General features: G+C 39.9%; 1 protein-coding gene across 6 annotated transcripts in view; it reads right to left on the minus strand.

Moving 5' to 3' along the window:
* The window catches only part of LOC117300725 (uncharacterized protein C8orf34 homolog), a 28262-nt gene that overhangs the window by 4802 nt on the left and 5276 nt on the right, over positions 1 to 18184 (minus strand). Inside the window, exons 4-12 of one of the 6 annotated variants that reach the window (XM_033784500.1) lie at positions 18086 to 18094; positions 14930 to 15025; positions 9618 to 9719; positions 8257 to 8440; positions 7298 to 7464; positions 6000 to 6067; positions 4054 to 4083; positions 1152 to 1219; positions 499 to 676 (exon numbers count right to left, since the gene is read on the minus strand). In XM_033784500.1, the coding sequence (XP_033640391.1) occupies positions 499 to 676; positions 1152 to 1219; positions 4054 to 4083; positions 6000 to 6067; positions 7298 to 7464; positions 8257 to 8440; positions 9618 to 9719; positions 14930 to 15025; positions 18086 to 18094 (902 nt within the window). Of the gene's footprint in view, positions 1 to 498; positions 677 to 1151; positions 1220 to 4053; positions 4084 to 5999; positions 6068 to 7297; positions 7465 to 8256; positions 8441 to 9593; positions 9720 to 14929; positions 15026 to 18085; positions 18095 to 18184 lie in introns of all 6 variants that reach the window. The other 5 variants (XM_033784498.1, XM_033784499.1, XM_033784502.1 and 2 more) reach the window with 5 other exon arrangements.

The raw sequence follows: 18184 nt of genomic DNA on the forward strand, positions 1-18184 counted from the left end.
TAAACCTTCTCTCAGTTATACCTTCACCATGCAAAGTTTCAAATCCGACTTAAACCTTTTAAGAAACCTACCATTTCGGCATAATTATGTGATCAAATCGCCACAGACATGGCTAATATTGATACTTTTTGTCACAATTTTCCAGTTAAAACATGCCCATGTAATTTGACATACAGGTCCCAAACAGAACATCTTTAAAGATCAAATTCACAATTCTAACCTCAAATGTTCCCACCACCCTTCAAATTTTTGGCCACAACTTTACAATACATAAATTGCCATGAAATCAATGCAGAGGCGATCTCGTTGCCTGTATTCAAAAGCCTCCTCAAGACATTTCTTTTTCCCCACCCATCCTAGTTTGTTTGTTTTTCTTTTGTTGTCATAGTCTCATGTAAAGCGCTCTGTTCACCGTAGAGCGCTATATAAATGCTTCATATTATTATTATTATTATTATTAGAGCTTTTTTTACATTCATAATTCAAAACTCAACTTACCGGCCCGACGACTTGGGAGGCACTCTCAAAGTCATCATCGCTGGCTGTTGGTGGTGAGTTAAACGTCCCACCATACTCCCCTGATGTAACATCACTCATGCTGTCTAGGGTTGCGTACTTGCCATACCCATCACCACCACCCACTGTGCTTGAGTCACCACCACCACCACCAATGAGTCTGGTCGGGTCAAAGGTCATCAAGAAGTATAAAACAAAGGTGTTATCACCAAAAGATGTATATTTGAGAAAAATTTCCATGAACATGAACACGCAAACGGACGCCAAATACACATGTTAAAACAATTATCAAGGAATGCGCTCGACAGAAACTATGCCTGGACTTTCTATCGTGTAACATGTACAGAGCATTCACTCTTTATGTGATGCTTAAATCTTTGCCCCATGCATAATAAAGGTCAACAAAGGATATCGGATTTCATGCTCAAAATCTCCCTTTTTAGGGGATAATTGTGTATTCTCATCACATCGTCCTTTTGTTCCAAATACACAACATCAATGGGCTGCCAACATTGTTTTCAGCATGGGAGGCAAGTTCGACATTCACCACCAAGGTTTGACTGGTTCATGGTGATATCGTTTTCTCAAAAGAAAACAAGACAACGGTGACATTTTACGAAAAAGATAAATCTCACCTTGCACATTTACTGCACATTGCAACTTTCACTTCAGGATCTGGGGGAGGTGGACGCCTTCTCATCGACTGTGGATAAACAGTGAGAAAATTAATGAGAAATACCTTCTTTCTCAAAAACGACCATACTTCAGAGGGAGCCTATGGTTTTTATACTATCAACATCTCTCCATTGATCGCTAAGTAGGTTTTTATGCAAACAATTATTTTGAGCAATTACCAATAGTGTCCACTGCCTTTAATTCTATATATGGTTTACTGTCTGCAGCAAACACAACGCAATCTTCCTATCATCAGACTACTGCAGAGGTTTTTCTAGAGTGAATATTAACTTGAGACCACCCACAAACATTCCGTAAAAGACAACCGGAGTGTTATCCTCAAACAATACCTACACTGTACATGGGTTTCGTCATGCAAACTGAAAACTTAAGGAAAAAAAAACATTTGCAGGCAAATAGTAAAAAGGCTGGGGCACTGGGGGAGGGGTCATAATCCAAGGTGTCAAGGGGTCATCTCACATGAAAACCGGACAAACCCATTCTCTCAAAGACACTGGACACCTTTGGTAATTGTCAAAAACCAGTCTTCTCACTTGGTGAATCTCAACATATGCACAAAATAACAAACCTGTGGATATTTGAGCTCAATCGGTCGTCAAAGTTGCGAGAAAATAACGAAAGAAAAAACACCCTTGTCACACGAAGTTGTGTGCTTTCAGATGCTTGATTTCGAGAACTCAAAATCAAACTCCGAGGTCTTGAGATCAAACTCGTGGAAAGTTACTTCTTTCTCAAAAGCTACGTTACTTCAGAGGGAGCCGTCTCTCACAGCTCTCCATCACTCGTTAACAAGTAAGTTTTTATGCTAACAGTGATTACCAATAGTGTCCAGTGTCTTTAAAGTAAGTGCAAGGGGCTATTTTAAGTTCATTTCACAACACACTGGACTAACTGCTTTACTTCCCATCCGAACGAGCGAAGCAATAACGAGCGAAGTCCTGCAGCCGATTTAACGAAACACTGAGATTGATCCTATCTCGAGTTAGGACGAGTAACTCGTCCTAACTTAGGATTAATCTTAAGGTCTGCATGCTACACTGCAGGGTTGGGACTCGTCCTTAGTCCTAAGATTAATCTTAAGTTAGGAAGAGTTTGGTGAAATCGACGGCTGCTAAGGACACAAGTGTCACGAGCAACCAGGATCTCGAACCCACACCCTGCCTACTTCTTTTCATGCAAATCAATTCAAGTGGAAAATTAATCAAATCTACAAAGTGTCTTAATTGAATACATTGCAATAGGCAAATAAAGTATAATGAAAACACAAAACAAACTTTAAAACAGCAGGGAAACATGTAGACTAGATGTAACAACAAAAGATAAAAGAAAAAAAAGAAGAAAACAAAAAACAACAACAATTTTTTTATTTTTTTTAGCTGTACATAAATCTGACTACATGTTGCTACAAAACACCACAGCATTTAACCTGTGCTCAGGCCAAGCGCGTGGTTATTTGTAGCCCATGGATATTTTTGGTCATGCCACCTCTGAGCTGCTCTGGCTTGGTCAGAGCAAGCCATCTGCAGTTGCTATAAAAATGTAAACCTAGTTGGTCTCGAAAAAGGTTTAAAAAGAAAACAAAACATGCAACATCAAAAGATCAAAAACTCCCTCACTGTCATGACTGTAGCAATTCTATGAAAAAAACGATCAATTCTCTTTGAATACTCTTTAGTTGGTCTCCTTTCTTTATTTTAAAAGGAAGGCATGAGTTTGGTAATCACTCTTTAAATTAACGGCAATAAAAACTTTTTGGTTAGAAGCCTACACAGCATATAGAGCGTTTTGAGAAACATTTTACTTCAAAGTAATTTGGTAATAATGGAAAACCGTATCAGTTTTTATGCCCCAAAATTTAAATCTGAGAAGCATTACTGTCAGAAATGTTTCTCAGATTGTGTACTCCTATTAAAGAAATAGGGACTTTTCGTTTTCGACGACGGATGGTTCTGCGACGGTAAAGATGACATTTGGCGTCATCTGCGCATGCGTCGGCTTTGAGGATGGTCGTCCCTCAATTTCTACGACAGTACTTTGGATGATTCTTCGTTGTGCTGAAAACGACAACGTCTAGCTGAACACCGTCGCAGAACCATCCGTCGTCGAAAACGAAAAATCCCTATTATTCTTTCTGCGTGGACATGATTCGCTCCGGATTTTTAGTGATATCTCAAATCTACCTTTTTGGAATGAAATTTTCACATATATAAAGTGCTCTTGTATACGTATCTACATTTTTTTTTAAATTAAAACAATTGAATAGTTCTAAAAACCAGGTTTACTTTGCCTTAAAATACATCTTCAAAACAATACCTGTTCGAATCTCATTTTTGAGCAAAAAGTCACACTGTCTGAAATCTCATTTTTGAGCAAAAAGTCAAACTGTCTGAACTCTCATTTTTGAGCAAAAAGTTGAACTGTCACAGATTTTCATTAAACGTACACCGTTTGAAGATAATGATAGTAGAAAGCGTACCTTAAAATATTAGTTGCTGAGGTACTCTAGTTTTTGAGAAATGAGTAAAACAATGTCATGAAAATACGTTTTTACATGCTAAAATAAGTTTCGTCTCATAATCACAGAGACAAAAATTATTTTAATGACATTGTTTTACTAATTTCTCAAAAACTACAACATCTCAGCAAGTAATATTTTCAGGGAAGCTTTTCTACTATCATTATCTTCAAACTGTGTAAGTTTAGAGTAAATCTGTGGACATTGAGTTTTTTGTCCTACAAAATGTACATAGACCCTTTAAGAATAATCACAAGAAATACAAGAAAAATTACAAAGCACAGTAAGAATTGTGCAAAGGTTGTTTGGGATGGTTAAAAACCCACCATAAGAACTCCTAAGAAACGTGAGGAGACCTAACAACATCCAAAGTCAACAGGAATACAAAGAAACAAATTATTCGACAGGCAGTTAATATTATCGTTTCAAAACTTCATTAACAAGTTTGGAACCTACAATGTACAGTATGTAGATGTAGGATTTGAAACTTTGCATGGTGAAAGTACAACAAAGAGAGGTTTGCGGTTACACCATAGAGTTATATATAAGAACTGTAGAGGGCGCACTGGCCTATATACGCGCCCCGGCATGCACGCAGGCGGCCGTTTTCTAGGTTGACAAAACAGCCATCTCAGAGCGTGTGTTTGTGCGGCCATTTTGTAAGTTGAACAAACAGCATCGCGTGAGCGTTCAATACAAAAAAAACTCAAATGTGTATTTCATATTCAACGAGCGTACAGAATGACGCGCTTGTCATCTTGCGGTCCCGTCGCGTTTGTGCAAGCAGCATCACCAGTGCGCCCTCTAGTTCTTATATATAACTCTATGGGTTACACTCAATATAAATATCTTTTTATGAGTACATGTAGTGTTGGTTCTGAAAAGAACCGGTGGATAACAAGTGAACGTTTCGATCAGTATGCTCTCATTCTTCTGAAGATGATCAGCATACTGATTGAAACATATTTTTCTGAGGATGATCAGACCGTACTGATACTACTCAAAAAGAGATTTGTTCATGTGGTGTACAAGTGTTAAACAAAAATGTTGATACTAATAAATTGAATGGTGTTACTATAAAAACTTTTATAAGTTATCACCCAAGCGCGAGTGGAATACGAACAAATATAGCGCTTCTGCATCCCATATCCAACGAGGCCGAGTTGGATATGGGATCTTTTTTCGTATTTCACAAGCGCGCATGTGATATCAAATTTATCTTCCAGTCTCACTTGCAACGTGCAAAATTTTAAAACTTCAGAGCGTTATTTCACGCGCACAAAGTTTAGAATGTAATTTTGGCACTGTCCATATAGGGAGCGTGACAAAATGACATTTCACAATACGCACTGTGTAATAAAAACAGAGGAAGTAGGATACAAAACAGAGGTTGTAGCATATATGTTTTTATCCCCCTAGTAGTACGAGCATTTGATTGGTGGATTAGCGTGTACTGTAAGATAAATATTTTTAATGACCGTATACCCTAAACAACCCCAGAGCGCTTTCATTAATTTTTTGGGACCGAAACCAGAAACATTGGGATAAGAATCTTACCAATGCTGCGTCCTTCGGATGAGACATAAAGCCGTAGGCACTGTGTGTTGTGAATTAAAGGTGTTTTGACTGCTTATAAAGCCATTGGACACTTTCGGTAAACAGTATTGTCCAAGGCCCACACTTTGTGTACCACAACTTATATATAAAATAACAAACCTGTGAAAATTTAGGCTCAATCGGTCATCGGAGTCGGGAGAAAATAACGTGAAAACCCACCCTTGTTTCCGCACGTTTCGCCTTGTCATGACATGTGTTTAAAATAAATCCGTAATTCTCGCTATCGAGAATTGATATTGTTTTAATGTTTTTTCAAAAAGTAAAGCATTTCATGGATAAATATATCAAAAGAAGTCTTTCACCATTACCTTCTGTAAACCCTGTAAATTATTTGTAAATCTGTGAACCTTTTTTTTTTTCCTGTACCGAAAGTGTATAAATGGCTTTAATGACCATATACCCTAAACAACCCCAGAGCGCTTTCATTAATTTTTTTTTTGACCGAAACCAGAAACATTGGGATAAGAATCTTACTATTGCTGCGTCCTTCGGATGAGACATAAAGCCGTAGGCACTGTGTGTTGTGAATTAAATGGTGTTTTGACTGCTATTAAACGAGTGTTGTTATTATTACTATTTGTTTGTCTTTTGTCCCCCCATAACAGCCTGGCCTGATTCTGTTTCTTTCTCCACATGCACTGCACATTGACATTACCTTGCTGACTTTATGTCCGGTTCTCTTGGTGTTCGTCACTCCCTCAAACGCTAATTCATCAGCATCCTCTGTAACGGAGAAATTCAAATAGATACTTTTTAACATCACTTCTCCTTCTTCTTCTTCCATAAAAGTACAGTCCACCGTCTGGTGTATTACGTACTGTGGTTGTTGTGTGCATGCGAGGGTGTGGATACATACATGTACAGTGCAGGTGGGTGAACAGTGAACATACATGTAGAGTGGGGCTAAAAACAGCTCAGGCTGACCTACGCAGCTCTGCTGGACTGACTGTACACCCTGTTTAAAACCAACCCCTACCTTCCCCTCGGTAGTACATTATAAGCAGGACAGCTCATTTCAGAACTAAGAATTATTATTATTATTAGAATAACAGCAATACAAGAACAATCTACACACCAAAGTAGATTTTATTAGTTCATGAAGGGCGCATTAGATGTAGTTTCCCTGGTTCGACCCCAGGTGCGTTCGAATAGCTTTGACGTCATTCCAGGGGCTCACCTGGGTCAGCCCTAAGTGCCCTGCTTGTGGAGTGGGTCACTTGAGGCTGGCCCCAGGTGCATGACGTCACGAGGAGAAGGTGAGTGTTCGTTTGATTAGCTCTTGTCAGGGGCTCACGTGAGTGAGCACCGCGGGGTCGACCCAGAGAAGCTAATCCAATGCACCCGTAGTTTCACAAAAGTGCCAGTGACAAACGGACAAATATGTACTTCTGCGTCCAATATCCAATGAAGCCGAATGCCTGGTTGGATATGAGGCACCGACGCAGTGTACTATTCTGTATTTCACTAGGGAGGATGTGATAACGAATTTCACTTAGGGGAATTTGTCAAGTGAATTGACATAATTCTTTTGCTTTTTGTGGTTTAATGTCATAGTTTTTATTTTTGTTAAGTCTTTTTTGATGGATTTGGCACCATATAAATGTGTTTTATTATTTATTTATAAATACACGAAGCCTCAGACAGTTTCGCTATTCCTATTGGTGGAGAGTGCGGCATGTGGGGGTGTTTGAACGGTTGATAATGACCAGCTGGAGCTGTTTATAACTGGTTGTTTTTGGATTCTTTTAGATGCATACTAAGCACACGAATGCATATCAAAAAACTGTCTCAGTCATAAAATACAACACACGTACAGAGCTCAAGACCTTCGGAAAACGGATAAGTTTTACTTTTTTATCTTCTGTCCATTGGGTTCTTGGCTAGTACAGTGATTAAGTTCCCTTTTCACAACCAGAATTAAATGAAGAAAAACAAGTTGGGAAAGGGTCGTACCTAATAGATCCATAGCTTCTTCATATCCAGCTTGGTCCGGGTCTGTGGGCTCCTCACCACTGTCTAAGTATCCCAGAGTCTCTACTTTCAGTTGAGCTGCGGCCATCTCAGCTAGCTGCTGCTTATGCTTCTTGGCTTTGGCTCCTGGTTTCTGACGACGTTCAGTCCTTGGAAAGACATTTGGGAATTGGGACACACCAAGTGAGGAAACTGTTCTTTGACAATTACCAAACATACATTTACATTAAACTTTAACAATTTAACAATAATGTTTCATCAGTGACACAACATTTTTGCGACTCTCCTGAAAACATTGCTGGGTGATTTTCACATTTTCTTCTCAAAAACTTCACGACTAATGAAGCTGAAACGTCTACAGGTAAACAATATTACATACATCTTCATTCCCAGTAATAGGGATTCATGTCATGGCCAAGAACTTGATCTACAAAAGGCATCAAAATCCTTAAGGACATCTACTCTGGGATGCCTGGGTCGTGGTTTCAAATCTCACCTGGACCCAATTTTGTGGAGCCGCTGGAGCAGAAAATTATGCATACAAATTTTCCTGCTAAGCAAAAAAAAAACTAGCAGGATACCGGTCACAAACTTGCCAAGCACAGAAGAATATAGCACATCTGCATCCCATATCCAACTCGTTGGATATGGTAGGCAAAAGTTGTTTTTTAATTTTGTTATGCAAGTCGCCAGACACAAAAGGCCTGAGGCCACTTCAAGGTGTGGGCTACAATTATTTTATTCCAGAGGCTGTTGTCACCTACTCCAATTATACGTAGCAAGTGTCACGACCGTGACTAAAACCCACACTCTGCTAATCAAACACCAGAGATTGAATTTGGTGCTCTTAACCGCTCGGCCATGACACGCTATACTTTTCCGTGTTCCACTCACGACTGTGTGATAACTTATATTTTTTTTTATAATGGACTTAAACTTACAGTTCTTGGCTGGATGGGGCTGCCTTGTTAGTCTTCTCGTCTTTGCAGTACTTACGCTGCAGTTTAGCAGCGGACATTTCTTCTTTTAGTAACTGATTCTCTTGCTCTTCAGCAGCCGAGGGTCCGGTGCGCCTTGGGGGCGGGGAGGAATTCTCATCGTCCGATACCGCCCACTGTTTGGCACCTAGTTCAGAGAAATAGCTGGGTTTTAAAAGTTTTCTTTCAGGGAAGGTATGTGTATATGTTTGATAGTCACTCTTAATATTAATGGCAATAATAATAACGAACAGAGAAGTCTCTATGCACTTTGGGATGAAAACAAAAGAGAAGTAATAGTTAAGAGAGATGTGAAGTAATTAATTACAAAAGAAATTTTTTACTAAAGAACAAACTCTACCTGGCAGGTAGAGACACACATGGTGTTAACGCAAACCAAATACATATATGTACCTCACCATGCAATGCCTCAAATCATAATTTAAATGTATCAACTAAATTCATATCGAATAAAAACAATGGAACAGTTCCAAAACACAAGGTCCTTTTAAAGGCCCTTTCTGAAAAGAGTTGAGATCAAAAGTAGCATGGATAGAGAACGAGATCTATGAAACATCCTCAAAAGAATAAACATTGGGTGCGTTCGATTAGCTTCCCCGGGTCGACCTTGCGGTGCTCATTTGGGTGAGCCCCTGACAAGAGCTAATCGAACGGTAACTCGCCGTCTCGTGGTGATGTCATGCACCTCGGGCCACCCTCAAGTGACACGTTCCACGAGCAGGGCACTTGGGGCCGACCCGGGCGAGTCCCTGGAATGACGTTCGAATACCTATTCGAGTACGGGGGTCAGACCGGGGTCGACCCGGGAAAGCTAATCGAACGCACCCAATGAGTTGCCAACTGTTTGAAACATCTCCTTCTGATAGAGAGTGTTACAATATAACACACCTCATGCGTGTTCTTTACTCTGGTTGGATGAAACACGGTCACGTGGGATGAACTATTATAGGCTTGTGATTGCGCGCCCGTGTTTTGCGGGAATAGTACCAGAGCGGGCACTAGTCTTTGCAAATAGTGCCCACGGTAACAGCGCCCTCTCTTGACTTGACTTGGCATAATTCGGTAACTAGTGTATGTCTATTTCCCCTCGTGCCTGTGAGTGACCAGAAGAGGGGCCTATTTCCCTCGGCCTTCCGCCTCGGGAAATAGGTCGCTCTTGTGATCACTCAAAGTCCCTCGTGGGAATAGACGTATACTAGTTACCTCGTAATATACTATAATTTCCAATATTCAACAAACAAGCCCCAACCAACCCCCCACCCCATAGAAGTCATAATTACCGGACTGAAATGTTACTGTCTTACTCTTTTTCTCCGCGCCCTTCTTAAAGAGATGTTCCACATCGGTGTCCGACGTTGGCGTCGTTCTTTTCTTACTGCTGTCCCACTCCTTCTTGGATTTACGAACTGCGAATTTTTTGGAGCAAATAAAATAACCGGGAGGGAAAGAGACAGAGTAAAAAAACAAACTGACAAAAACAGACAAAGGGACTTGCAGACCGAGTGACAGGGAGGAGGAGGGGTACAAAATTAAATGGGGGTATTTGATGGCAGACGATTGGATGAAGGGAGGGGGTAACACGGTGGGGGAATATTGAAGGGGTAAGGTGTGAAGGGGACGGTTGTTTATTTTAGCGGGTAGCTATCTGGGCCCAATTTCATAGAGCTGCTAAGCACAAAAATTTGCTTAGCATGAAATTTCTTCCTTGATTAAAACATGATTACCAACCAAATTTTCAGTTGCTGTATATTGCTTGTTACTGGTAATCAGCTGTCGTTTGCTTATCCTGAAAATCATGTGAACATTTGTATGGTAATCCTGTTTTTATCGAGGAAAAAATTTCATGCTAAGCAAATTTGTGTGCTTAGCAGCTCTATCGTGTCTATGAAAATGGGCCCTGGTGGATGGTCAGCGGTGCATGCATTTTGAATGGAACTGAAACTGATGGCTCATTAAAGTATACTGATGTGATCAAGATTGAGGCAATGGTATTGGTTTGATAGAACCAGTGATTTCATTGGATACAACAGTACAATGTACATGTAATTACAATACATGTACATGTACTGTACATGCATTTGTAGAATATGACTGCGACCTCTGTACCATGTGACCGTCAGGATCTTCAAGGCCATCTCTGGCGTAACTCATGAGCTTCTAAGTGTGATGTCAGATGTTCAGGCTAATGTTTGAGGGGATGTGACGATGTTCCACCCCAACTTTAGAAATGTCCCAACTAGTGTTTAGACCGAGTCCAAACTTGAGTGTTAGTGTCAGGATGGCCCAACTATATTGAGATGTATTGTCCCAATTTAGAATCGTCCAAACTAGTGTCGAGGCCGCGCCCCAACTTGAGTGTTAGTGTCAGGATTGCCCAACTATATTCAGATGTACCGTCCCAATTTAGAATTGCCCCACTAGTGTTGAGGTCGAGTCCCAACTTGAGTGTTAGGGTCAGGACGGCCCAACTATACAGCTAGAATTGCTGATAGTGTGGAAGGGATAACCATCGAAGTCGCTAAATTTGAATACACCTGGGTGTGGGTCAGTGGACTGGTTGTCAAGTAGGATGTGAAACTTTGCATGGTGGGAGTATATCCAGAAGAGGTTTGCGGTAGCACCGGTTGGAAAACTCTTTTGAGTCGTGGTGGTTTTGAGAAGAATTGGTGGTTGACAACTCAACGTTTCAATCGGGGTGCGATTTGGCGACTGTAACCAATAACTGTTTCGATCATTGGCCTGTGATTAAACAATGGTCAATTCAACCAAACAAATATTGATTACGATCACGAAAACACACCCCTATGAGCCGATCATCCTCCACAGAGCATACTGATCGGAATAATAATAATAATAATAATAGTATTAATAAAAATAATAACAACTGTATTTACAATGCGCCTTTTTTCAACGGATACAAATCGCCGGGTATTTTTACTGCAAGGTGAGAGGGACAAAGTTAGGATTATGAGACCTACATGTAATCCATAGCATAATGTAATGATTTGTAAGGTGGTGTGGCACATGTATGCTGCCGATCTAGCCAGGAACAACGGGCGAACCCCTTCTCTTTTCGATAAGTGCACTGGGTTCTTTTACATGCATTTACACAACACATGGGCCAAACGGCCTTACCTCCCATCCGAAGGACGAAGTAATGGTTAAGTGTCTTGCTTAAGGACACAAGTGTCACGGCTGGGAATTCGAACCCACAATCTGCAGATCAGAAACACCAGAAATTGAATTCGGTGCTCTTAACCGCTCGGCCACGAAAATGTTGAGTTGTCAACCACCAGATCTTCTCAGAACCACCACTACTCAAATGCGATTTACATAATGGTGCTACCTCAAAACCTCAACTGAGCGGACTGATTGGTACGGGTAACCACCAGAATCCAAGGAGTTTGGGCTATGATTGGGGTATAAAGTCAACTTTATAATTACGTCACAGTTGACAGGTAGACAAGGTATTGAGTGAGAAAAAAAACAAATTACACATGCGCATTACATTTGTATACAGGGAGGATAGGGGACTGTTAACAGAAAGTAAACACAAATAATAAACAGATAGCATTACATTAATTGGATGACAGACAAATGAATATTAGAAAGGCCATTGATAATTAGTTCGGGGCAAATCCAAGCGGTGAACGGTTAAAGTTAATGCGATGAGGAACGATTATGTTTGCAAAACAATAGGTAGAGTGTTTTGGGTTTGTAAAAGGAATTACATGTAGGCATAAAGCACATTGCAGCGGAAACAGAAACAAAGTGGATTTGAGAAAGAGAGAAGAATGGAAACAGAGTGGGAGAGAGAGAGATTATGTCAAAACATTAGTAAGTTGTTAACAGGCCACGTTGCTGTTTTTTAACATGATGATGCAATGGTAAATAAGCATGCATACAAACAGACCTCAATCATTGTGGCGGCCATCTTGTTTTTCTCTCCATGTTGCAGTTCTACATGATGATGCAATGGTAAGTCTGTGTCCGAAACGGTGTATTTGGCTACAGCTAGCTACGGCTAGATGGCGCACGTCTGCCTATAATTCAAAACTGACAGAGACAGATGCACTAATCTAGCCATAGCTGTAACCGAAGTCGCACGTTTCGGACACGGCTTAAGCATGCTTACTAACATGACCTCAATCGTTATGGCGGCCATCTTGTTTTTCTCTCCGTGTACAAATCCATGAGGCCAAAGTGAGGCTGAAGTGAAAGTTGTTCTGGTTATAAATATAGCATGGTGTCAAGTCTTTTGGATTAGGAACCAGCATGCAGTGCATTTGTCATTTACCCATTGCACATGAGTTGACTCCCGAAATGGTTGAAGTGGTGACGCACATTATGCAGAGTGCGCTCCGCATTGTGCAATATAGTCATATGGAAGTGTAGAGCAATCTCATGAAGCAAATGCACATGGCAAGATGTAGGTCTGTCTAAGGTTACAGGAACACGTTGCCTTGGTCGGTCGAGTTGGTCGTTGAAAATTGTTTGAAACCATTTGTTCTGAAATGGTTAGATAGATAATTTAAAAGTAGAATACAATGATCCACAAAAACATGCCTCTAAATTGCACGGTTTTCCTTTTTTTGTTGCGAACAAACACGGTCTGCCATTTTGTGGAGTCAAAATTTTGCCTCCATAAAATGGCCGACCGTGTAAGCTGTCGACGTTTTAAAACGGAGCAATTTCGAGGCATGTTTGTGTGGATCAATAAATTCTACCTTTTAAATTATCTATCTAACCAAAATGCATTTCATAACAAATGGTTTCACACGCTTTTCAAAGACCAACACACCCGATCCAAGGCATTGTGACCCTTTAAAACTTGGGTTTGAAGCATTAGGCTGTGCAGGAACTCAGAGACTGATATTGGTAGTACTTTTGAATCTGCACATGAGTTTTTGAATTTGCAAGCTTTTCAAACTACATAGGTAGTCTTAAGTCTAACTTTGCTTTAACCTGTGTTAACTTGCTTAAAACAAATTGTTTGAGGTGAGTAGTTTTAGCATGGTTTAAGACAGGGTTCCTCAATAGCAGTTTTAAGTGTACAGCGCACATAATAATTCAAAGCACCCATCAGCTAGACCACCAACATATTAAAGGCAGTGGACACTATTGGTAATTGTCAAAGACTAGCATTCACAGTTGGTGTATCTCAACATATGCATAAAATAACAAACCTGTGAAAATTTGAGCTCAATCGGTCATCAAAGTTGCGAGATAATAATGAAAGAAAAATAACCCTTGTCACACGAAGTTGTGTGCATTTAGATGGTTGATTTCGAGACCTCAAGTTCTAAATCTGAGGTCTCAAAATTAAATTCGTGGAAAATTACTTCTTTCTCGAAAATTATGGCACTTCAGAGGGAGCCGTCTCTCACAATGTTTTACACCATCAACCTCTCCCCATTACTCATCACCAAGAAAGGTTTTATGCCAATAGTTATTTTGAGTAATTACCAATAGTGTCCACTGCCTTTAAGTTTATATTAGGCAATACATTTTATAAATGGTCATGCAGACATGCAGTAGGTTAATATCTATTAATACTTCCCGTTTTAGAAACATTATGCAAGAAACAGACGTTTTCTGATCAGGAAAGTTTCGAAGATTTCCCCGTTTTTAAGGCATCGCTAAGATTGAGAATATTTCTTGACCAGGAAACATTTTAAGAGCTATTAGTTTGGAAGGCATCACATTGGTTGGGAATGTTTCCAAATCAGGAAACTTTTTACAGTTTCAAGGGCACCAGTTATGCATTAAGATAGTTGTTTTGTTGGATCAGGAAACATTTCAGTTTTCCAGTTTGACAACTTTAAATACAGCCTAAACTATCCAAATAGATCAATTTTACCCACACATTCAAATACGGTTGCACATTATACTTTTAACTCATTATGTTAAGGCAGTGGACACGTTTGGTAAGTACTCAACATACATATTCGCAAACAAACTTGGTAAAGAGCAACGGAGTGCTGTTGGTAGTATAAAACATTGTGAGAAATGACTCTCTGAATAGACCGATCCAGTAGGCTCCGCCAACCAACGCACGTGTGAGCAAGAACACGTGGGGCTCTCCAATGCCTTTCTGCACAACTCTTCTGCGCGTGCATGTCGGACCTTTGTTGCGTTGTGATTGGTCAATACGCAATGGGGCAGAGCTAATTGGATCACTCTATTTGCGCAGTTTTTGAGAAAGGTAATTTCTCACTAAAATATTTGAGTTTGAGAAAGACTTCACACGCCTGAAGCTTTTCTCATGCATCTGAAAGCACACAAATTTATTCAACAAGTGTGTTTTGTTTCCATTATTTTCTTGCAATTTCGATGACCAATTCAGCCCAAATCTTTGAAGCGCAAAGCATAATTGTACATACAACAAGTGAGAAGTCTTTGACATAAAACCAAACGTGTCCAGTGCCTTTAAGGCCAGCCTCTATAGATGAGATCTAGCTTCACATCAACACCAAGAGGTGACACATCCAATTTTCTACTATGAATAAATGTATGTCTTTGTATCTGCAAGTCAAATTTGCAATTTTTTTTAAAACTTTGTCTCCGTTTAAAACAATGTCAACATTTTTTTCTTTAAAAAGTGTAAGCATCTCACCTGCCTGGTCGTCTTGCTCCATGCTGCCTTTGGACTTCTTCATGTTTGCCGTCCATGGACGATTATATCCCCTATCCTCACCCATACCAGGCAGGGCTAAGACACAATGAGGGTAAGATGAAGAAGACACAGTAACAACCCTACCCCTTCCCCTAACCCCATTGATTGTATCACCCTATCCTTACCCATACCAGGCAGGGCTATGACACAATGGGGGTAAGATGAAGAAGACACAGTAACAACCCTACCCCCTTCCCCTAACCCCATTGATTGCATCCCTCTATCCTCATCGATACACGCACCTGACAGGGTTTTCAAACAATGGAAGTGCCAAAAAAATAAAGCTAAATTATCAAATTTTAACCCCCCCCCCCCACCTAAACTTGATGGGTCGTTAGAGTGTTTTGAATGTAATTTTGTGTTACACTCTGTTATTATCACATTCAAAGACAATTCTTCCCCCAAGTGTAGACGAGATGTTAATACATGTAGGTAAAACTTCATACATACTGCACCAGTCTGTAAACAAGTTGAACATTACTAACAGGCAGGGAGCTAACACTACAACATGCCACCATTTGAAGGTTACATTGTAACAATACAGTTATTGACTACCTACAAAATACATTTACTAACGTTCACAGTTACTTAAAAGAGTCTGTATACGTTTGGTCATGACATGAATTACTCTAAAAATTTAATGCAATTAAAACCTTTGATAATAAGTTATGCAGTAAGCTTTGGAGAGTTTGCATACATATATATAAGTACAGTATGTATTTTGATAAACTCTCACTCCAAAGTACATGTACTCTGGCAGTTACGGAAAAAGATATCACTTTTAATTCCCCAATTTGAATCCGAGGAGTGTTACCCCAGAAACGCTTCTCATATAGTATTTTCCAGTATTTTAAGCAGATTATTCATCATTCATGGCCATGCATGTAACCGCTCCAAACTTTCAAAAATATCTCAAAGACGCTGCCGCTTTTGAAATGAAATTTTCACAGTTTAATTTAATGTACAGAATTATAAGCGATTTAAACAAACGGTGGGTTCCAACTACATGTACAAAACATATATAACTCCCTTTATGAGATACAAGGTGATGTACAACTAGGATGGAAAACACTTTCAAACAATTCATTCACTGACAGTTACGACAAATTTAGGGGCAGATGCATAGTCTACATGAACATCACAGTTGTATAGACGATGTGACCTATGTTTACATTCAAACCGCCCTCTGTTGACAAAATACTATACACGTCATGTTTCGCCGGGCACTGAGTTGCGTAGTCATGGTAAGATTGCGTACACTTTCTAGCTGGCTACCAAAACACAAAGGTTTTGCCCGGCGGTATGCGCCAAATCATGTTATGGTTTTCGTGTGACGTCAGAGGTCACATCGTCTATACATGCACACTATTTGAACTACAGTGTACCCATACTACAGTAACATTTCACATTTAACAAAGGCTGAACTCAGTATCGTAGGCAGACAAGCACAATCACTGGGGTGGCAGGGGGCTTTTGGGAAATATTGCAATAACGTCAAACAAGGATATTGTGGTTGAGAAAATAAACAAATTTCCATATAAAAGCTCCAATATTATAAATAATAATGTACACAATGAATGAACGTTTATAACTGTTCTCACAAGCTAAGTCTGATTGGTTAGTACATTAATCATACTCAAAGGGGTTTGCCCAACCCTAACCTGACTTAACAAAAAAAGCTGTCAATCTCAAAAACCCAAATTGCAATCACAACAACCTTGACGCTACAATATTGATAACAGAGCTTGTGCAACACGTTGGCGGAAAAGAAGGTGCGATTATAAATTGCTGAATTTCATTAATTCACTCCTCACACAAAAAAACCCTGGGAAATGAGTTGATAACAAGGAGAAAGGAACAAGGTTTCTGGAGTTATAAGACAGAAGGAAATAACACAATAAGCCATCTGCGAGTTAGATTTGAATAATGTTTAGTGCAATGACTTGTATAGTCACAATGTACCGCTTACATTTGAATTCCTCAGACTATCGAGACAGTTGCTACATGTATGTCAAATGGTTCGGGGCAAGCATTTGAATAGCCTTCCAGATTCTAAGCAAACCCTGGTAACTGCGCCAAACACATCCATTCAGAAATGTGTACAGATGGGTGTTCACCGTCTCTTCCGTAACTATGCAAAACCTTGCCACTAATCATGTGACATAGCAACTGTCTCGATAGTCTGCGGAATTTAAGTTCAAGTGGTAACTTCTGATCAACCACATCATTGTACCAGACAATATTAAAATCTAACACACATATGGCTTATTACAAAAAATACATGTAGCAAATATTCTGAACTGACATGAGGTACACTACAATGGGGAACCATCCAAAGACATAGCAGCTTTCCGTAATTTCAAACTGGTAGTTGATGTCAACGATAACTTTATATAGACCAATTAATTTTTCTGGTCAATTTCATATTTTATGTCCATACTGGTGTTTTTTTCAACATTATTGGGAGGATGAAAATTAATCCCCGCTTCTTTAAAAAAAAACACCAGTGTCCTTTCAAAGATTAAATTCCAGGCTTGATGATGATCACGTCTTTTAGTGGTTTGTTCGAAGGTGAAAGGTGCTTGAAAAATGATCTTCAACGAGAACAAACAGTGAGAATGAATGTCGCTACACAAGTTTGGCTTTGGATGTTCACTGTGTAGAGTATGAAAGGGGTGTCATGGTACAAGTCTGTCTGGTCTACTGGAGGTGTGTGGAGAGCATAGTTATATTAGAACTAGAGGGCGCACTGGTGATGCTGCGTGTGCGTGCACAAACGCGACGGGACCGCAAGGAGGCACGCACGCAATTTTGTGAGATGAGCGCTGTACGCGTGTTGCATACGAAGTAGGCCTACACGTTGGTGTGGGTGTGCTATGCTATGCAATTTTTTTTTTTCAATACATACAAAATGGATGCATGCGCACATGCCGGGTCGCGTGTATACATTAGGCCAGTTAGCCCTCTAGTTCTTATAAATAACTCTATGGTGGAGAGGGTATGGAATGTGAGTATGTGGTTATAAATGTACATGTAGTTTTGAATTGATCAAAGGTACAGTACAGAGTGAGTTTGGGAGCACACAGTAATACTCACCGGGATCAGCTGTGGTTTCCATCATCAATAGATACAGGGAGGGTCAAAAATAAGGGAGAGTCAGACGTTATACCCCAATAAACTTTTGAATCAACCTCG

This window comes from Asterias rubens, chromosome 16 (assembly GCF_902459465.1).
Source record: "Asterias rubens chromosome 16, eAstRub1.3, whole genome shotgun sequence".
NCBI lineage: Eukaryota > Metazoa > Echinodermata > Asteroidea > Forcipulatida > Asteriidae > Asterias > Asterias rubens.